General features: G+C 30.2%; 1 protein-coding gene and 1 long non-coding RNA gene across 3 annotated transcripts; both read left to right on the forward strand.

Moving 5' to 3' along the window:
• Positions 1–614: 614 nt before the first annotated feature.
• On the forward strand, positions 615–23,385 carry LOC131953844 (uncharacterized). Of its 2 annotated transcripts, none has more exons than XM_059317243.1 (18): positions 615–687; positions 1,456–1,512; positions 1,855–1,914; positions 2,162–2,215; positions 2,687–2,737; positions 4,284–4,343; positions 4,944–5,003; positions 5,812–5,868; positions 6,186–6,245; positions 7,407–7,457; positions 12,662–12,712; positions 16,419–16,469; positions 17,683–17,733; positions 18,474–18,524; positions 20,082–20,150; positions 21,915–22,007; positions 22,267–22,349; positions 23,306–23,385. In XM_059317243.1, the coding sequence occupies exons 1-17, from the start codon at positions 619–621 to the stop codon at positions 22,333–22,335; spliced, it is 1,014 nt and encodes a 337-aa protein (XP_059173226.1). In that variant the 5' UTR covers positions 615–618; the 3' UTR covers positions 22,336–22,349; positions 23,306–23,385. The 2 variants fall into 2 exon arrangements, with proteins under 2 accessions (XP_059173226.1, XP_059173227.1); XM_059317244.1 differs by having other exon boundaries at positions 22,267–22,290.
• On the forward strand, positions 3,020–3,390 carry LOC131953846 (uncharacterized). Its single transcript, XR_009388695.1, has 2 exons — positions 3,020–3,096; positions 3,331–3,390. It is a non-coding gene; the product is annotated as an uncharacterized LOC131953846 (long non-coding RNA).
• Positions 23,386–23,629: the final 244 nt, after the last annotated feature.

Here is a 23,629-nt window from a genome sequence, read left to right on the forward strand (position 1 = left end):
TAATTGCTGCATGAAAAGAAATCTTGTGATTTACATAGATGTGCCTATCAAAAATATTTTTTTAACAAATATCATTGTTTAAAACTTTGAGTTTAAAAAGTTTCCAAAAAGGCGCCACTTTGCTGAAAATGGCCAGAGGGGGAGCGGCCGCTCCCCCTGCTCCCCCCCCTGCGTACGCTACTGCCTAAGCGAATGATAACGTTTTTAATTAGCTTATCTTTAAGAAACAAAAAAAAGAGTGCAATAAAGTCTATTATATAAGGACTCGTTATGTGTCAAGTTTTATTGTTAGTATTTCTATGGTATAACTAAGAATTATTCTTATAAATGTGCATATATATATATATATATATATATATATATATATATATATATATATATATATATATATATATATATATATATATATATATATATATATATATATATATATCAATAAATAAATAAATAAATATATATATATATATATATATATATTTATTTATTTATATATATATATATATATGTATATATATATTTAAACTTTATAACCATTAATCTTAACTCCAGCCTTAACCATAAACTTTGGTCTGTTCTGTTAATCCAGTCCTTTACTGTTTCATCTATGAGCAGAAGACAATGCTGACCCTAACTCTGTTGACCGTCGTAGCCCTCGGGCTGGTGGGTGCCAGACCTGCAGATAAGGAAGTGAGTTGTTTGTTTGACCTGTTTTGTTTAACCCTAAACTTGGTTGTTTTGTTTGACCCTAAACTTTGATTTTGACGATAAACTTTGTCGTTTTGTTTGATACTAAACTTTGTTGTTTTGTTTGATACTAAACTTTGTTGTTTTGTTTGTGAAATATTCTATGAAAATAATATATACTGTGTACAATGATATGTTCAGTGTACATTAAAGAATGTTAACTATTGCGTTCATAATATTGTTTCTAGAAAAATTAATATCAACGCAATTATTAACATTTCTACAACAGATTCAACCTCAATTGTATTTGTCTGTAATAATATTTAACATTAAAAAAGCCAAATGACGCTCATACTATTATGCTTATAGATGCAATAAAAAATACAATAAATGAAACTATCTTTTGTAAAAGCTTTAACAGATAACCTAAGCTATAGCCAGCATGAACTGTTGATATGTACATAGACATACAGCGACAATTTTTGTAATTTTGAAGAAAAACATTGACTGTATCTGGTTTCATAGAATCTTTGTACAATAAATTCTAAGTACAGTGTACTATGCATGTACAGTGATATATTCTGTGTACAATATTTTCTTCAGCGTTCTTAGTTGAGTTTATGTTGGAGGATTTAAACAACAAGTCCAACTTCGTGTATGAACTGGACTATGATCTCCAGATCTGCGTATGCCCATATAGTTTTTCCTTGAGTCTATATATAATTATTGTACATTGTAAAATATTAATAATGGCGTTTATCTTCTTTCTAGACGAAAAACTTGGACTTGTCACAGATTCTGCAACAGTTTCAATATCCAGTTTTGTCGGTAATAAAATTTTACAGAAACAAAGACAAAAGACGTTTATACTATTATGATTATAAATGCAATAAAAATAATAAATGAATCTCTTTTTTTTGTGAAAGCTCTAACGGGTAACCTAGACATCATGAACTGCTAATGTGTACATAGACATACAACGACATTTTTTGTAATTTAGAAGAAAAACATTATAACTGGTCTTAATATTTTTTGTGTACAGTAATTTATGCTGTGTACAGTAAATTTTATGTAATTGTAATATACTTAATATAGTGTGATATTCTGTGTACATGATTTAAATAGTCTACATTGTAGGATGTTAACAAGGGCGTTTACCTTTTTTTCTAGAGAAAAAACGTGAACTTGACGCAGATTTTACAACAGTTTCAACCTCAACTAGTTTTGTCGGTAATAATATTTAACAGAAACAATGACAAAATTAAACGAAGTTTTTACTATAATACTATTAACTGCATTTAAGATAGAAAAAAAGCACTCTTCATTAAAACATTGATCATTTTATATTCTAAGTAAAGCAATATACGTTGTTTCCACTGATATATCCTTTTTAAAGTTATATATTTCGTGTACAATGCTATATTCAGTGTACATTTCAGAATGTTAACAATGGCTTTTTTTTTCACTTTTTTTCTAGAGAAAAAACTTGGACTGGTCACAGATTCAACAGACCATAAGTCAAATTTATTCGGTAATAATATTTAACAGAAAGAAAAACAAATTACGTTTATACTATTATGCTTTTAAATGGATTAAAGATAAGAAAAGCTCTCTTTAGTAAAAAAATTTCGCCGCTTAGCTGTGCCACAGATTAAACTAATCTTAAGGAAAAAAAAGTTTTTATTATTTCATAACGCGTTTTTTAAAGACAAATCCTCTAGTTCAAGTAATTTTTTGGATATGTTTATGATACTTTCGTTTTGTAATTGTGAATATTGGTATTATATTACCATATTGACAAAATCTGTTTAAAGTGTACTATTCTCTGCACTATTGCACTGTTACATTCTGCGTACAGGGCTATACTTTGTGTACATATATATATATATATATATATATATATATATATATATATATATATATATATATATATAATGTGTTCAGTTATTTATTTTTCATATAATATAAATGTTAACGATGGCGTTTGTTTTCTATCATCAAGAAACGAAACATCGACTGGTTAAGTCTTTTGAATTCTGGCATAAATATATTGGTAATAACATTTATTAATCAACTAGAAGTAACCTTTATAATAATTTTTTTATTGCACTGATGATAAGTAACTCTTTAGTAAAAGCTTACACCAATGTGTAGGTATAGAAAAGAAAGAATTTAGAAGAAAAACATTAACTGTAACTGGTATTCATATATTCTGTGTACAGTAATTTATGCTGTGTACAGTAAATTCTATGTGAAGTGTTATATGCTTAGTACAGTGATATATTCTGTGTACCATGATATAATAGTGTACATTGTAGAATGTTAACAATGGTGCTTATCTTTTTTTTCTAGAAAAAAAACGCGAACTTGACCCAGATTCCACAACAGTTTCAACCTCAGCTAAATGTGTCGGTAATAATATTTTAAAGAAACAAAGACAAATGAAGTTTATACTATTATGCTTCTAACTGCATTTAAGATAAGAAAAGCCCTAAAAAGTAAAAGTTTGATCCGCTTAATTTTTCAGATAATGTTTGGACGCGCTGATGCCATTATTAGTCGTGTATTTTAAAAATCTATGTGCAATGATATATTCAGTGTACTTTGTAGAATGTTAACAATGACGTTTACCCTTTTTTTTTCTAGAGAAAAAACGTAAACTTGACGCAGACTCAACAACAGTTTCAACCTCAGCTAAATGTATCGGTAATAATATTTAATAGAAACAAAGACAAATGTCGTTTATACTATTATGCTTCTAACTACATTTAAGATAAGAAAAGCCCTATTTATTAAAAGCTTGATCCCGCTTAATTTTTTATATATATTTTGGACGCGCTGATGCCATTATTAGTCGTGTATTTTAAAAATCTATGTGTAATGATATATTAAACGTACATTGTAGAATGTTAACAATGACGTTTACCCTTTTTTTTCTAGAGAAAAAACGTAAGCTTGACGCAGACTCAACAACAGTTTCAACCTCAGCTAAATGTATCGGTAATAATATTTTAAAAAGAAACAAAGACAAATGAAGTTTATACTATTATGCTTCTAACTGCATTTAAGATAAGAAAAGCCTTATTAAGTTAAAGTTTGATCCGCTTAATTTTTCAGATAATTTTTCGACTCGCTGATGCCCTTATTAGTCTTGTGTTTTTAAAATATACCATGACACATTTATTCTTTTCAAGATTTCTTTGTGTTTTGGTTAGCACAGTAATAAAACAGTTAATATCTTTATTTTAAAACTAAGGTATTTGTACATAGTTTTGGAATAAGAAGAATATTTTTTTGTAATTTTGAAACGACGTATTGTACATAGCTAGCACTCATCTAGTCCGTGTAAAGTAATTGATTCTGTTTATAATGATATATTCTCTGTACAGCGATATATCTGGTGAACCTTAATCTTTATAACGTACATTGATATATTCTGTAAGCAGTGAAATTTCTAAGTAAAGCTATATATTCTGTGTCCACTAATATATTCTGTGTACAATGATATGTCTGCGTAAAATGATATAATTTGAGTACAACGATATATTCAGTGTACATTGTAGAATGTTAACATTGGCGTTTATCTTTTTTCTTTCTAGAGAAAAAACGTGAACTTGACGCAGATTCCACAACAGTTTCAACCTCAACTAAATGTGTCGGTAATAATATTTTAAAGAAACAAAGACAAATGAAGTTTAAACTATTATGCTTCTAACTGCATTTAAGATAAGAAAAGTCTTATTAAGTGAAAGTTTGATCCGCTTAATTTTTCAGATAATTTTTCGACGCGCTGATGCCCTTATTAGTCTTGTGTTTTTAAAATATACCATGACACATTTATTTTTTTCAAGATATCTTTGTGTTTTGGTTAGCACAGTAAAAAAACAGTTATTAGCCTTATTTTAAAAAATAAGGTATTTGTACATAGGCATGGAATAAGAAGACAATTTTTTTTTGTAATTTTGAAACGACGTATTGTACGTAGCTAGCACTCATCTAGTCTGTGTAAAGTAATTGGTTTTGTATAAAATGATATATTTTCTGTACAGCGATATATCTGGTGAACCTTAATCTTTATAACGTACCGTGATATATTCTGTAAGCAGCGAAATTGCTAAGTAAAGCTATATATTCTGTGTCCACTAATATATTCTGTGTACAATTATATGTTCTGCGTAAAATGATATAATTTGAGTACAACGATATATTCAGTGTACATTGTAGAATGTTAACATTGGCGTTTATCTTTTTTTTCCTAGAGAAAAAACGTGAACTTGACGCAGATTCCACAACAGTTTCAACCTCAACTAAATGTGTCGGTAATAATATTTTAAATAAACAAAGACAAATGAAGTTTATACTATTATGCTTTTAATTGCATTTAAGATAAGAAAAGCCCTATAAAGTAAAAGCTTGATCCCGCTTAATTTTTCATATTTTTTTTTGATGCGCTGATGCCATTATTAGTCGTGTATTTTAAAAATCTATGTGTAATGATATATTCAGTGTACTTTGTAGAATGTTAACAATGACGTTTATCTTTTTTCTCCTAGAGAAAAAACGTGAACTTGACGCAGATTCTACAACAGTATCAACCTCAACTATATTTGTCGGTAATAATATTTTACAGAACAAAGACAAATGAAGTTTACACTATTATCTATATATATAATTCTCTTCTGGTAGACGCTAGAAAACAAGCTGTAAGCGCGCTCCCTACCACCCCCACCCCTACATGGTCTGGTGAGCTGTGGTTCACGCTAAATGTTTACAAGCAGAGCCGGGTTTAGTGACGACTCTTAGGGGCAAATAATTTAGTTTGAAACGATTTTAAACGTGGGGGGGGGGGGGGGGTAACTAAGTGGAGTTTACTTTAACGGAGGGGGGGGGGGGAGGAGGGGGGGGGGGTTATCGTCCTTAACGAGCTACTTATAGTGTTATAAAGAAATATTTTCAGTGGCAGCGTTGGTACTGTCAAATTCACAAATTATGAATTACTGAAAAGTAGAAAAAATAGCGGCGTATCATATGCCGCGGGTCGGCTCGTTCTATTAATTGCATTTAAGACGATGTATTGTGTGTACTTTGTAGAATGTTAACAATGGCATTTATCTTTTTTTTTCCTAGAGAAAAAACGTGAACTTGACGCAGATTCTACAACAGTTTCAATATCCAGTATTGTCGGTAATAATATCAAATAGAAACGAAAATTAATACAAAAAAAACAATATACTATTATGATTTAAAATGCATTAAAGATAAGAAATACAATACATAATAATGCGTGTCCAGTGATATGTTCTGTGTACAGAAATATATCTTGCGTACAATGATATATTCTGTGTAGAATGATATATACTGTTTACATTGATATATCCTATGAACAAAGATATATTTTGTGTACATTGATATCCTTTGTACGGTGGTATATTCTGTGTACAGTTATACAATATGTGTATACTGTAGCATGTTAACCATGACGTTTATCTTCTGTCATTCAGAGAAGAGGCTTACTTGACTACTTGACACCAGAACAGATTTCACTGCTTGGAATTGTATCGGTAATTTTCATTTAACAAAGAAATATAAATAGCCTTTATAGATATAAGCTTATAAATGCATTGAATATCAGAAAAACATAGAAGAAAAAGTAGCGCGGGTCACTATATTATCGATTGGATACTTTTACTAATATTTAGCAAGAGATCCACGCTTTTGATTATAGTAATTTATTAAACAGTATTAATATATATAATATTATAATTCGTTTAAAGAAAATAATTTTTTTTCATTTTTATTGCATTATTACATAAAAGCTTGTTATTAAACGTTTTTTTATGCAATGTTTATTCAGTACTTTAAAATTTTTAAAACAAGAGAATTGACTGACAAATAACTATTACGCACCTAATGAACATGATCACGTTCGTATAATAATAATAGTAGTAGTGAGACAGACTACTAATTTCAGAAAATCTAATTCATAAAAAAATTAAATTAATTAGGCATCCAATTAAGTCAAATTTGATGTCAGATTAAATTGTCTTCAAGTCTTGACCCACGTGCCAACTTTAAAACGAATCTGTCAGTTAGAAGTGCCCGAAATTTTGCTCGCTCTTTTCGATCTATGACGACAGACTGACTGTCCACAGACTGCGACAGACAGAGGAAGGAAGTTAAATTCAAGTTTTTAAAATAATTAACAACAAAACTAGTTGCCATCTTTGGATATTTATATCGGAAAGCACTAAAGCAAAAAATTTCTAGAATATAGTTATTTTTTTTTAAATTAGGTACAAGTACATATTCATAAAAACAAGATTTTTTAATTTGTAATTTGGAAAAGAAGCATTGACTGTAACTGGTCGTCAGATGTTCCGTGAAAAGTGATATATACTGTGTACAGTAATATGCTCTGTGTATAGATATATTCTGTGTACTGTGATAAATTTTTTAGTGATATTTACGGTAATATACTCTGCTTAAATTAATACAATTTCTGCAAATTGATATATTCTGTGTACAGTAATATATTATTTGTACATCGAATACAAATAATAGAGATATATTCTGGGTACAGTGAGTACACAGACTAGATATATATTCTGTGCACAGTAATAAATTCTGGATATATTCTGTGTACAGTGATATATTCTGTTACAGTGATATATTCTGTGTACTGTGTAGAATGTTAACAATGGCGTTTATCTTATGTTTTCTAGAAACGAAACATTGACTGGTCGGTGTTACTTCAACCTCAACTTCTGGCTTCGGTAATAATTTATATAATTAATATTTAACAAAACAAAGACAAATAGCCTCTATAAAAATAAGCTTTTAAATTTATTAAAGGTGAGAAAATCTCTCTGTATGTACAGAAATATAACCGTGAAATATTCTGAATATGGTAATATATTCTGTGTACAGTGATATATTTGTTTTTGTGATATATACGGTAATATACTCTGCTTAAAGTAATATATTTTCTGTAAATTGATATGTTATGTGTAAAGTGCTATTTTTTATGTATACTAATATTTTCTGCTTTTAGTGATATATCCTGTTTGCATCGATATAATCTGTGTACAGTAATATATTCTGTGTACAGTAATATATTCCATACACAGTGATATATTCGGTGTACAGTGATTTTTGTGACCATGATATATTCTGTGTACTGTATAGAATGTTAACAATGGCGTTTATTTTCTGTCTTCTAGAAAAGAAACATTGACTGGTCGGTGTTACTACAACCTGAACTTCTGGCTTCGGTAATAATTTATATAATTAATATTTAACAAAACAAAGACAAATAGCCTATATAACAATAAGCTTTTAAATTTACTAAAGATGAGAAAATCTCTCTTTAGTAAAAGCTTCGGTCGATCAACTATGACAGAGATTACATTAGCGAACAATACTTATACGAAAGAAAGGAAATTGAAACCGTTATAAATAATAATGTTATAAATGCATTGAATATCAGAAAATATTTCCTTTGCAAAAGTTAAGCCGTAGAATTCATGAGCGAACAATGTATTTTTTTACTTAAGTATCAAAATTAGTTTTTCTTGTTTCGCTGCAATGTAGGCCTATAAGACAAAGCCTATTTAGTTTCTCGTATAAGGAGTATAAAAGAAATATTGTAGTCGTGCAAAAAATTAAAATCGAGATTCGAAAATCTCGACGTTTTACTACTCTCTGAGTTGGAAATTCTTATTATTATCATTCTTTCTGTATGTAAATACGATAACTTGAGTATCGTTTCAGCTATATTATATTGTAGTTTTCTATCAAAGATTTCCGGTAAACGGAAGTGGGACTTACATTACTTTCGGTTTCTCAAAATCCTATATCTTGATTTTTTTAAAAAGTTAGGTTAATAGATCTTATTCTCTGGTGTCTTTTAAATTTTGAATGATTTCAGTCGATTGAAAGTAGTACTAAACGCTTTTTCCGCTTTTTGAAAAACAAATACATGAAAAATGTATTGAACTTTATTCATTTCGCACAAAATAAGCCAAAAAAAAAAAACAACAACAAAATAACTAGTGAATTTGTAAACAATAAACAGATCTATTACAACTAACACACTATTGCATAGACAAAAAACTACATGAGCTGAAGTGTGAAAGATAAGCAACCGTTTAAACCTCCTCCATAAATTATCGCCCGAAAAGCTCATTTTAATATTTTGTGCTAAACAAATGAAAAATACATTTCTTCTTAATTATTATTAAATGCATCATACTAAAGAATAAAGAAAGGTATAAAAAGGAGTGTATTCAAAAGTAATAATATAAATACAAAACAACATCAGAGGGAGATTTTTTTTTGTTCCGCAATTGTATTTACTTATTTGTATTTATTTATAATTTTGAAATATAAACATCGTCTGTAACTGGTCGTCATTTATTCTGTGTACAGTGACGTATTCCATGTACATTACATTTTGTGTACGGCGATATATTTTGTATGCAATGATATATTATGTGTACATAGATGTATCCGGTGTACAATTAATACTGTGTACAGAGATATATCCTGCGTATAGTGGTATATTCTGTGTACACTGATATATTCTGTGTACAGTGATATATTATGTATAGAGTGATATATATTTTGTGTACAGTGAATAGTGAGCAGAGTTATACCCCGTGCACAGTGATATATTTTGTGAAAAGTGAAATATTTTGTATTCAGTTATATATTCTGTCTTAGGTGATTTATTCTGTGTAAAGGTATATTTTAAATTTTTTATGTTGATATTTTCTGTTTACTCTAATTCAGTGTTATATTCTTTGTACAATGATCTTTTGTTTGTACAGTGATATAATCTGTGTATAGTTTTATATTATGAGTATGACGTGTAAATAACACATTCTGTTAAAAGTGATATGTTGTATTTACAGTAATAATTTCTGTGTGAAACAAGATATTATCTGTACAGTGATATAATCTGAATACAGTAATACCCATTTATCAGAAGATGTGAGCATGTCTACAGTGATACATTCTGGTTCAAGTTATATTTTCTCTGCAAATATAACCATTCTGCGTTCAGTGATATATTCTGTGTACAAAGTGTATTGTTAACAATGGCGTCTATCTTCTTCCAACCAGAAACGAAACATCGACTGGGCAAACTTGGTGACACCAGAACAACTTCTACCAATCCCATGGTATTCGGTAATAACCTTTTATATATACATATAAATAACTTTATGATAATAAGCTTTTAAAAGCATTCTGATAAGAAAAGCACTATTTAATCAAACGTATGTGAGAGGTTACATGACCGGCCAATTCTTTTATTGATCTCATTTTCTTTTCCCGTTCGTGCCAAAAACACATGGGGCAGTTGAAGTAGAGTTCATCTGTTTTAGAGATCTCGGTCTCGGCATATGAAGGGATAGTGTGGTCAGCACCATTCCCAGCCGCCTTTACTTTCGCTAACATAGGATGGGTATCCATTACAGCTGTGTGGGCTCAGGGACGTTATCCTGACTTGAATCTGGATTCGAACTAGACATTTTCGTATCTCCAGGCTAGCATGCTACAAGTATATCACGCCAACTCAGGTTTTATGTATTACAAAGACAAATCCCATTTTCAGATAAATATTAAGAAACGCGCTAATGCAAACATTGTTTTCTGTGTATTAAAAATATTGCGCGAAATGTTTTCCTTTACAGATATCTTAATGTTTCGGAATGCAACACAAAAAAAATATTTTTTATACAAATTATGACAGATTCTTGCCTCTTGGGATATTTATATAAAAAACGCAATGAAGCAAAGATTACTAATTATTTCTTTAAAATATTATGTTTTTGTACTTAGTCATTCAGCGACAAAACTTTTTTTTGTAGTTAAGAAGAGAAAAATTGACTGCAATTGGTCTTTAGTGTGTACAGTAGAACATACGGTGTCCATAGATACATTCTGTGTACAGTGATATACCATGTGTACATTGATATACTGTGTGCACAGTGATATATTCTGTGTACAATTATATATTCTGTGTATAGTGTACGATGTTAACAATGGCGTTAATCTTCTGTCTTCTAGAAACGAAACGTTGACTGGTCGGAGTTTCTTCAACAGATTCAGCCTCAATTTCTGTACTCGGTAATAACAATTTTTTAACGAAACATAGAAAAATAGCCTCTATAACAATGAGCTTTTAAAGTAACTAATGATGAGAAAATATCACTTTAGTAAACGCTTTGGTCTCTCTTTTATGACAGAGATTACATTAGCGACTAATACGAAAGAAAGGAAATTGACTTTCTTTATTTCATTTAATAAGACATCCTTTTTTACTTTTTCTTATACAGAGTGTATAGAAATTATTGTAATCGTACACCAAAATTAATTGAGATTTTGAAAGTTTTCGCTTTTTGCACGGTAGAAAATATTAGTTTTTAAAAGCATGGACCGTTGTAGGTTTTTAGAATATTTATTTAGGTTAGCACAGAAGCTAAAATTCTTTATTTTTATTTTTAAAATATGTTTTTGTGCATTGCCAGAAACGACTAATTTGTTTTTTAGTAAATTAGAAGAGAAACATTGACTGTAACTGGTCTTCATATATTCTGTCTGCAGTGATATATTGTTACGTGTACAGTGTTATATTGTGTGTACAGTGATATATTTTGTGTACAGTATAGAATTTTAACCATGGGGTTTATCTTCTGGCAATTAGAAACGAAACTTTGTTGACCCCTCAATGACCTTGACACCGGGGCAGCTTCAACTGTTTCAACAGTCCATAATGTATTCGGTAAAGAGATTTAACACAACAAATAGAAATAACAGTTCTTGAAATAGACTTTTAAGAACCCTCTAGATAAGAAAATATTTCTTTAATAAAAGCTTTGGCATCTAACCTTAGCCAGATAATCTATCAGCGACCTAGGCTTTTACTAAAGAAAATTGTGATATTCTAATTTTACTGCTATAGCCTTGAAAAGCTGGTTCCAAAATGTTCCAAGTGGTTGTTGCCAGATAGAATATTTTCAACCAAACTTGAATATTTTTATAACATTTAAGAAATATTTACAAAATGACTTCCGGTTTTATTAAGGCTAAAAATATTGAAACAAATAATTAATAGTAATATTATAGTAATTTAGCTAACACTTAAAAAAAAATTGGATTAGTAGAGTTAGGGTGTTGTGGTGATATTGTGTATTTTTTCATGGAAAACAATTGTCCAGACTTTCATTATTTTACTTGCCCTGACAACTCCGGTTGACTTCAAGGAGTTGTTCAGGGCGGTTTTTTTAAAATATTTGAATTGATAAAATAATTCAAAACGGCTTTTTAACGGCTTATGCTCAATAAAAAAATATCTGAAAATGAGAGTAATCAATTTTCACCAAACGGCTGTAATTTTAAAAAAAATGTAGCTAGAACTGTATATAGTTTGCCTATTTTTTAAAGACATTTTTTTAGTTTGATTACAAAGACTTTTCAAGCCTATTGGTAAAAAAAAAATCCTTTTTCTTTTGCTTACACAGTAGGCCTATAGATAATGCATTGACATCGTGTAAAAAATCATTAAAATACATTATAATAATTTTCGCCGTTTTACACCTCACCACTATATTGTATACGGAATATAAAGGATGATGATATAGATTAGCTATTTTTTTGAAGTAATAAACACAGAATAACCTCATCTTTCTGCGTGTGTGTGTGAACACGATAACTTCGGTACCGTTTCTGTTAGGTTGACGAAATTTCATATGTAAGTGATATTTTGTTTACAGAAATATGTCCTGCGTACAGTGAAATATTGGTTTACTGTGATATATTCTTGTACATTTATATATTTGTTTTAGTGATATTTACGGTAATATATTTTACATAAAATAATATATTTTCTGTAAATTGGTATACTATGTGTACAGTGATATATTTTGTGTAAGCTGATATTTTTTTTTAATGGCGTTTATCTTCTGTCTTCTAGAAACGAAAAATTGACTGGTCGGTGTTACTAAAACCTGAACTTCTGGCTTCGGTAATAATTTTTATAATTAACATTTAACAAAACAAAGACACATTTTTTAATGGCTTTTGTAACAATAAGCTTTTAAATTTACTAAAAAAGGAGAAAATCTTTCTTAAATAAAAGCTTTGGCCGCTCAACTATGACAGAGATTACATTAGCGAACAATACTTATACGAAAGGCAGGAAATTGTTTTTATTATATTAGTTTATTTGATAAGACACATTTTTAAATATTTATACGAAAGGAAGGAAATTGTTTTTATTAATTTTTATTAATTTTTTAATTAAAAAAAAAAATTATTGATTTTATTTCATCGTCTCATTCAATGAGACGAATCCTTTTTACTTTTTCTTGTACACAGTGTATTGAAATTATTGTAATCGTGCACCAAAGTGAGATTTTGAAAGTTTTCGCATATTTACACCATCCCAGTCAACTTAATCGTAGGCCGAATTTAAATTGTGGATTGTAATAGTGCAAAATATCTGAATAATGATTTAGAAAAACTTATTTTTTCAATCCCATCTTTCTGCGTGTGTATGTGAGCCCGATAAGTTCAGTACCGTTTCCGTTAGATTGACAAAATTTCATAAGTAAGTGATATATTCTTTGTACATAAATATATCCTGTGTACATTACAATATTAAATTTACGGCGATATATTATGTGTACAATTATATATTTTTATTTTTGTTTTAATGATATATACGTTAATATTTTTTACTTAATGTAATATATTTTCTGTAAATTGATATATTATGTGTACAATGATATATTGTGTGCTTACTGATATTTGTTGTTTTTAATGGCGTTTATCTTCTGTTTTCTAGAAACGAAACATTGACTGGTCTGTGTTACTGCAACCTGAACTTCTGGCTTCGGTAATAATTTATATAATTAATTTTTAAACAATAGACAAATAGCCTTTATAACAATAAACTTTTACATTTACTGAAGATGAGAAAATCTTTCTTTAGTAAATGCTTTGGCCGCTCCACTATGATATAGATTATATATTAAGCGACCTATACGAAAGAAAGGAAATTGATTTTTATTATAATAATTCATTTGATAAGACAATCGGTTTTTTTAAAATTTATACAGATTGTTTAAATATTATTGTAATCGTACGCCGAATTAGATGAGATTTTGAAAGTTTTCGTCTTTTTACACCATCCAACTTAATCGTAGGCCCAATTTAAAGGGTGGCTTGTAATAGTGCAAAATTATCTGAATAATGATTTAGACAATTTAATTTTTTCAATCCCATCTTTCTGCGTGTGTATGTGAACACGATAACTTGAGTACCGTTTCCGTTAGATTGACAAAATTTTAAAAGTAAATGATATATTCTGTGTACATAAATATATCATGTGTACATTAAAATATTGAATTTACGGTGATATATTCTGTGTACATTGATATATTTGTTTTAGTGATATAAACGATAATATATTTTACTTAAAGTAATATATTTCCTGTAAATTGATATATTATGTGAACAATAATATATTTTGTGTACACTGATATTTTTTTGTCATTAATGGCCTTTATCTTCTGTCATCTAGAAACGAAACATTGACTGGTCTGTGTTACTACAACCTGAACTACTGGCTTCGGTAATAATTTATATAATTAATTTTTAACGAAACAAAGACACATTTTTAATGGCTTTTGTAACAATAAGCTTTTAAATTTACTAAAAAAAAATGAGAAAATCTTTCCTTTGTTAAAAAAGCTGTGGCAAATAGACAAATAGCCTTTCTAATAATAAGCTTTTTACATTTACTGAAGATGAGAAAATCTTTCTTTAGTAAAAGCTTTGACCACTCCACTATGACAGAGCTTACATAAGGGGTCATCCATATATGACGTCACGCTTTTTTGGACGATTTTTACCTCCCCCTTCCCCTCCGTCAGACATCGTCACAAAAAGCCAGACCCTCCCCCCCCCCTAAAATGACGTCACACCTTAGCCTACAACCCTCCTCAAAATTGCAGATGAATTTTGTTTAAAACTTCGATATTTTTACAAAATCTTGTCTGAACTCTGTCAAAATAGAGTATTTTAATCAATTCCTATTACATTTTATTAAAACCGTTTTTTAAAACGCGAAATAATGTCTAAAATTCTGTTCTAACATTGCTTTTTTATAATGCAAAAGTGTGACGTCGCACCATCTGAAACCCCCGCCCCCCCCCCCCCTCATCACACACCGTCACAAAATTACGGACCCCCCCCCCTCTCCCCTACGAGTGTGACGTCATTTATGGGCGACCCCTAAGCGACCTATACGAAACAAAGCAAATTGATTTTTATTATAATATTTCATTTAATAAGACAAATCCTTTTTTAAAAATTTATACAGAGTGTATAAAAATCATTGTAATCGTACGCCAAATTAGATGAGATTTTGAAAGTTTTCGTCTTTTTATCCCATCCCACTTAATCGTAGGCCCTATTTAAAGAGTGGCTTGTAATAGTGCAAAATATCTGAATAATGATTTATACAATTTAATTTTTTTAATCCCATCTTTCTGCGTGTGTATGTGAACACGTTAATATGAGTACCGTTTCCGTTAGATTGACGAAATTTAAAAAGTAAGTGATATATTCTGTGTACATAAATATATCATGTGTACATTAAAATATTCAATTTACGGTGATATATTCTGTGTACATTGATATATTTGTTTTAGTGATATAAACGGTAATATATTTTACTTAAAGTAATATATTTCCTGTAAATTGATATATTATGTGTACAATGATATATTTTGTGTACACTGATATTTTTTTGTCATTAATGGCGTTTATCTTCTGTCTTCTAGAAACGAAACATTGACTGGTCGGTGTTACTAAAACCTGAACTACTGGCTTCGGTAATAATTTAAATAAATAACATTCAACAAAATAAAGACACATTTTTAATGGCTTTTGTGACAATAAGCTTTTAAATTTACTAAAAAAGGAGAAAATCTTTCTTTAGTAAAAGCTTTGGCCGCTCAACTATGATAGAGATTACATTAGCGAACAATACTTATACGAAAGGAAGGAATTGATTTTATTATATTATTTCATTTGATAAGACAAATTTTTAAATACTTATACGAAAGGAAGGAAATTGATTTTATTAATTTTTATTAATTTTTAAAATTTTTAATTTTTTTTTAAATTATTGATTTTTTTTTATCCTCCCATTCAATGAAACGAATCCTTTTTACTTTTTCTTGTACACAGTGTATTGAAATTATTGTAATCGTGCACCAAAGTGAGATTTTGAAAGTTTTCGCCTATTAACACCATCCCAGTCCACTTAATCGTAGACCGAGTTTGATTTGTGGATTGTAATAGTGCAAAATATATGAATAATGTTTTAGACAAATTTATTTTTTCAATTCCATCTTTCTGCGTGTGTATGTGAACACGATAAGTTCAGTACCGTTTCCGTTAGATTGACAAAATTTCATAAGTAAGTGATATATTCTGTGTACATAAATATATCCTGTGTACATTACAATATTACATTTACGGCGATATATTATGTGTACAATGATATATTTTTATTTTTGTTTTAATGATATATACGTTAATATTTTTTACTTAATTTAATATATTTTCTGTAAATTGATATATTATGTGTACAATAATATATTTTGTGTACACTGATATTTTGTTTTTGTTATTAATGACGTTTATCTTCTGTCTTCTAGAAACGAAACATTGACTGGTCTGTGTTACTACAACCTGAACTACTGGCTTCGGTAATAATTTATATAATTAATTTTTAACGAAACAAAGACACATTTTTAATGGCTTTTGTAACAATAAGCTTTTAAATTTACTAAAAAAAAAATGAGAAAATCTTTCCTTTGTTAAAAAAGCTTTGGCAAATAGACAAATAGCCTTTATAACAATAAGCTTTTACATTTACTGAAGATGAGAAAATCTTTCTTTAGTAAAAGCTTTGGCCGATCCACCATGACAGAGCTTACATAAGGGGTCTTCCATAAATGACGTCACGCTTTTTTGGACGATTTTTACCTTCCCCCCCCTCCGTCACACATCGACACAAAAAGCCAGCCCCCCCCCCCAAATGACGTCACACCTCAGCCTAGAACCCTCCTCAAAATTGCAGATGAATTTTTTTAAAACATAGATATTTTTCCAAAATCTTGTCTGAACTCTGTCAAAATAGAGTATTTTAATCAATTCCTATTACATTTTATTAAAACAGTTTATTAAAACGCGAAATAACGTCTAAAATTCGTTTTCTAACATTGCTTTTTTATAATGCAAAAGTGTGACGTCGCACCATCTGAACCCCCCCCCCCCCCCACCTCATCACACACCGTCACAAAATTACGGACCCGCCCTCTCCCCTACGACTGTGACGTCATTTATGGACGACCCCTAAGCGACCTATACGAAACAAAGCATTGCTTTTTTATAATGCAAAAGTGTGACGTCGCACCATCTGACCCCCCCCCCCCTCATCACACACCGTCACAAAATTACGGACCCCCCTCTCCCCTACGAGTGTGACGTCATTTATGGACGACCCCTAAGCGACCTATACGAAACAAAGCAAATTGATTCTTTTTATAATATTTCATTTAAGACAAATCCTTTTTTAAAAATGTATACAGAGTGTATAAAAATTATTGTAATCGTACACCAAATTAGATGAGATTTTGAAAGTTTTCGTCTTTTTACACCATCCCACTTAATCGTAGGTCCAATAATTTAAAGGGTGGCTTGTAAATATATTTGAATCATGAATTATACATTTTTACTTATTCAATCCCATCTTTCTGCGTGTGTACATTGATATATTTGTTTTAGTGATATAAACGGTAATATATTTTACTTAAAGTAATATATTTCCTGTAAATTGATATATTATGTGTACAATGATATATTTTGTGTACACTGATATTTTTTTGTCATTAATGGAGTTTATCTTCTGTCTTCTAGAAACGAAACATTGACTGGTCGGTGTTACTAAAACCTGAACTTCTGGCTTCGGTAATAATTTATATAATTAAGTTTTAACGAAACAAAGACACATTTTAATGGCTTTTATAACAATAAGCTATTTAATTTACTAAAAAATATAAATCTCTCTTTAGTAAAAGCTTTGGCCGCTCAACTATGACAGAGATTACATTAGCGAACAATACGAAACAAAGAAAATCGATAATTGTATTAATTCATTTGATAAGACAAATCCATTTTACTTTTTCTTATATAGATTGTATAGAAATTATTGTAATCATACATCACAATTAAATGAGATTTTGAAAGTTTTCGCTTTTGTACACCAGGCCACTTAATCGTAGGCCCAATTTAAAGGGTGGCTTGCAACCGTGCAAAATATCTGAATTATGATTTCGACAATTTTTTTTTAATCCTGTCTGTACTGTTTGTACTGAAATATATCCTATGTACAGTGAAATATTCTGTGTACGGTGATATATCATGTGTAAAGTGATACATTTGTTTTAGTGACATGTACGGTAATATACTCTACTTAAAGTAATATATTTTTCTGTAAATATATATATATATATATATATATATATATATATATATATATATATATATATATATATATATATATATATATACAGTGATCTATTTTGTGTATACTGACATTTTCTGTCTTTTGTAAAATATCCTGTTTGCAGTGATATATTCTGTATATGGTGATATATTATGTGTACTGTGTAGAATGTTAACAATGGTGTTTATTTTCTGTCATGTAGAAACGAAACGTTGATTGGTCGGAGTTACAACAACCTGAACTTCTGTATTCGGTAATAATTAATATTTAACAAAACAACGAAAACTAGCCTTTATAAATAACTAGGCATGCTGCCCAGCTTCGCTTAGGCTTTCGAAAACATTGAGAATTTGAATGCTTAATTAATTCGCCCGAAGGTCGGTCTACGACCTCAAGAGTTATGAAGAGGTTCCTCCGTGGATATTTTTTTTCGATTAATAGCTCATATAAGGTACCGGTCAGTCGAGGTCAGTTTTGACCCCCACATCGTAGACTTTTCGGCCAACCGGCCCCCGTGTTCTGTCGCACCAAGGCAAGATCATGCCAAATTTGAAGCGCCTGCGGCGCCGGGAAGTGCCCTATCGGACACCCGACAATCTAGATCTAGATCTAGATTCCTAAAAGAATTTTTTTTTTAAGTTTAGCCCGAGCATAATAAAAAAGAATACATTAACCAAGTTGACTTGCTGTGTCTCGAACCCGCACCACCTGCGTGGTTTAATGTACACTAACATCTCCGCTATTTAGGCACCTTATAAAATACGGAGAATGAAACACGTATTTTAAAATCTTAACTTACGCGAATATGCCTATTCTTTCAAATTAATTTTTTATCCCAAATTAGCCAGTTCCAAACAAAGATTTTGTATAAAATAAATAAGTCTTGAAATAGTTTAGTCCTAATATAGAAATTTATTTTTGGAATTGATTTTAGAGAAGTTAGAGTCTAAATCTAGATCTTAGCGTCTACGTCTAGATCTAGTTATTGCGTAGATTTAGATTTAGATTTAGTCTAGATCTAGAATCTCTAGATCTAGAATCCAAATACATAAAATAAATTTTATGAGTTTAGGCCGGAAAAATTGTATTGTATACATTTCATAGTGTACGTAGATCTAAATCAAATTTGAATGAAATAGTTCATTTCTTTTCATTCTTAACACGGCAGATGACGTCATTAGTTAATGTATAAGCAATAGTGACGTCACAGTTTTATGCGTTCTTTTTCACATGTATTAATGCTTTTCCGGTTGCATAAATAATACTGTTTCTCTACATTCGAATACGCCTTTAATTTTTATTTTTCTTCTTTAAGTAAAATTGTGGTTATACATTTAAAACATCTAACATATTATTTTCAACAAAAGTCCGTAAAAAGTTCTCCATATACCGCTGCCGATTCTGACGTGATGTCCGGCGAAAATTTTTTGCGGACAGAGAAAGAGAGAGAGAGAGAGAAGAGCGCACATGGCCTTTTATAAATTAGGATAAGCTTTTACAGTTTTTGCCATTTTCTTTGTACAATGCGATATTCTTTATTTGTGTACAGTGATATATTCTATGTACAGTGATTATATACTGTGTACAGTGATACATTCTGTGTATAGTGATTTATCCTGTGTAGAGTGATATATTCTGTGTTTAGTGGTATATCTTGTGCACATTGATATGTTACGTGTAACTAGTGATAAATTCTGTGTACAGTGATATAATCTGTGTAGGGTGATATATTATATGCACAGTGAATTTTGTGTACAGTGAAATTATGTGTACGGTGAATTCTGTGTACAATGATTAATTCTGTGTACAGAATCCAGTGACCTTGACACCAGCGCAACTTCAACAGATTGAACAGATTCAACATTCCTTAGTTTATTCGGTAATTATATTTAACATAAGAATTTATTCGGTAATTATATTTAACATAAGAATTTATTCGGTAATTATATTTAACATAAGAATTTATTCGGTAATTATATTTAACATAAGATTTTATTCGGTAATTATATCTAACATAAGAATTTATTCGGTAATTATATCTAACATAAGAATTTATTCGGTAATTATATTTAACATAAGAATTTATTCGGTAATTATATTTAACATAAGAATTTATTCGGTAATTATATTTAACATAAGAATTTATTCGGTAATTATATTTAACATAAGAATTTATTCGGTAATTATATTAAACATAAGAAATGTAACTACACTTTATAATTGTAAACTTATTAATAAACACCTTCCAAGTTAATCGTATTCGGAATGAAAAGGTATTAAAATCATGTAAAAAATAAAAACAACATAAAGCAAGATTTGACGGCTTACAACGTTCCAGAGAAGGAAAAACTTAGTTTGGCAATCTTGTCTGTGTGTTTATAGAACCTTAACTTTAATACCGTTTCAGCTGAAATGACGAAAAATCATAAATAAGTATTATTTGAGATTTTGTAGTTTTCTTTCAACCGTTGAGCGATTTAGGTCAACTAAAATATTAGCTCTTACTCTACTTACGATTTCTCAAAAGCCAACCAAGCCACCGTTTAAGCAGGCCAATATTGCACAAATAAGTAGTGTATTGTATGCCCATGCGTCTATCACATTCTTATATAGGAAAATTATAACTTGAGTACTGTTTTAGTCATGTGGGCGAATTTTTATGCTTGACATATTCTTGACATATGATGTGTACAGTGATATACTCTGTGTACAGTGAAATATTCTGTGTACTGTATAGAATGTTAACTATTGCGTTTATCTTCTGTCATCTAGAAACGGGGGTCGGCGCGGTCGAGTCGGTAAAGCTCATGGTTGCTAAACCGAAAAGTCTCGAGTTCGAACCCTCGGACAGATGAGGCTCGTTAGCTGGGGACAGCCACTCTTCTAGGAGAGACAACTCCAAAATCATACAACTGCTGCCTTGTAGTTTGTTCTTGGTTGGACAAAGGCTATGGAAGCAAATCCAAAACGAAAAAACAGGCTGAAATCGGAGTCAATGGCCTCAATGGCGCATAACCAGTTGACACGTAATCCTTAATTGTGATGGAAGCATGGTCGAGTCGGCAGAGCTCATGGTTGATAAATTCGAAAAAGTCTCGAGTTCAAACCCACTGGCAGATAAGGCTCGATCCCTCCCAACACTAAAAATTAAGAACGAAGAAGAAGAAGAAGAAACGGGACTTCCTCAGATTTTCAATGACCTTGACACCGGAGCAGATTCAACTGCTTCAACAGTCCATAATGTTTTCGGTAAAAAAATTAACAAACAAATATCAACAACCTTTATACTAGTAAACTTTCGATTGCACTGACGTTCAGAAAATCTTTCTGTTGAAAAAAGTTGGGTCGCTAAACAATGCATGAAATTACATTGCGATCAAGGCTTTTACTAATGAAAGAACGTTTTTCTGATGATTTATAATAATTCATATAATAAGCCTAATTATTTTTTCAGAATTTGTTTCAGAAAAATGTTTCCAGAAAAATGATTTATGTTTCAGTATCTCATACGGAATTTTTGTAGTTGAAATAACTGACCAATAGCTGTCGATATTTATATTTTAAAGCACTGAAGTATGTTTACCAGTTGTTTTAAAAAAATAAGTATATGTACATAATCGAAAAAATTGTTTTTGTAATATAGAAAAGAGCTACAATCTGGGACATCGTAAACGAGATTAATAGTCATTACACACCCGAGGAACTCCAAAATCTACAACAACATGTGCTCTTGTTGGTAAAATATATATTATTATTACATTTTTATATTTAGTTTGTGTTGGTTAGTTAATCCAATTTACAGTTTATCTTTAGTTTTGTTGGTAAAGTACATTCAAATCACACTTTTATCTTTAATCTTTAGAATAATAAAGTACCGATATTATTAAAATTTTTATAAAAAAAAATTTCCAATTGCTAAAAAAAAATAAATAGAAAAATAAAATAAATAAACTTTCATTCAAGTTTTTATCAAAATGCACTACAATTTTCCACAGAAACGCGGCGTGAACTGGCCAAACGTAAATCTGGATTTACTAACGTTACCGGTTGTACCTTTACTGTGAGGTCACCAGGCAAGGTAACGTATGCAAGCAAGACACTGTACTTACTTTACTAACGCTTCGAGATACTAACGTTCCGAGATATGAACATTCCGAGATACGAACTTTCCGAGATACGAACGTTCCGAGATACTAAAGTTCCGAGATACGAACATTGTATTTAATTAAATTTAGTGTGCGTGAGGAGAAATGCTTACATGTCTCTCTACCTATCTATCTCTTTATACAAATCTAATTTATAAAGTTCAAATGGACTCTTTGTGTCTTTGTATGTTTTTGAAGACATGCGTATCACCGTTGTTTTAAAAGTGTTTTTTGTGTGTTTTGTTTGAGTTTGCGTTTGTGTTTGCATTTGTGCTTGCGTTACGTTTACGTTTGCATTTATGTTTCCGTTAACGTTGGTGTTTGCGTTTGTGTTTGCGTTACGTTTGGGTTTTGTTTTAGTGTCTGTGTTATGGTTTTTGGTTGTGATGTGTTGTGATTATGATTAATTTTAGAGTTAGAGTTATGTTTACGATTGTGTTATTTTGTTATTTTCTCAAACGTACATATTTGTATATAGACATTTTATTGGAAAAATAATATATTTCCTAAACACGGCCAATGACGGGTATATGCTGCCTTATAAACACACAAATCAAGGTCCTTTACAGATAGGTTTTTCGCAAAGGCCAGTGCAAGGCCTGGCAATTGGTACATTATAAACAAACTAAAACAAAAAATTGAATAAACACACAAACAATCACTAAACAAATAAATAAAGAAAATATTATATATTGAATATATATATTGAACTTGTTACCAGAAAAAAAAATACGGAATCGGAAAATTGTGCAACGGAAAACTGCGCCAACAGAAAATTGCGCAAAAAAAAACAAAACAACTAATTATATTAATAGACTCATTTTGTAATATTTCGTGGAAATATGCATATATGATGTGTAATTAACTTGTCCGAACCTTTTTCTTTCAGCGCACGCTATGAGATATCTTGAAATCTTTCGCAAAAGTTTGGACAGTGAATGTAACTCAATGCTTTGTTGGGAAACCACAATGTATTTGGCAATTGTAAAAGAAAAAGTCAGCAGCTGCGTTTAAAAAAAATAAATAATCGAACACAAAGCTTTTTATTCATTTTTAAATCCATCGCTTTCACCATCGCTATCGTTCTTACATACATCCTACTTAGCTGTTTTAGTTTGGGCCTGTTAAGATAAAAATATAAAATTAAGTTAATATAAAACGTTAAAATGTCATGAGATGTGCAACGTCATCGACAATAGGCTAAAGATGATTG

Source organism: Physella acuta, unplaced genomic scaffold (genome assembly GCF_028476545.2).
Source record: "Physella acuta isolate Inbredline_101_S28 unplaced genomic scaffold, ASM2847654v3 ptg000958l, whole genome shotgun sequence".
Classification (NCBI taxonomy): Eukaryota; Metazoa; Mollusca; class Gastropoda; family Physidae; genus Physella; species Physella acuta.

Bases quoted from the DNA above. Each gene is read 5' to 3' on its own strand.
- LOC131953844 (XM_059317243.1), top strand. From the start codon at position 619: ATGCTGACCCTAACTCTGTTGACCGTCGTAGCCCTCGGGCTGGTGGGT. The intron at 5,004-5,811 runs GTAATAATATTT...TTTTTTTCCTAG, and splicing joins AACCTCAACTAAATGTGTCG to AGAAAAAACGTGAACTTGAC. The intron at 5,869-6,185 runs GTAATAATATCA...TCTGTCATTCAG, and splicing joins TTCAATATCCAGTATTGTCG to AGAAGAGGCTTACTTGACTA.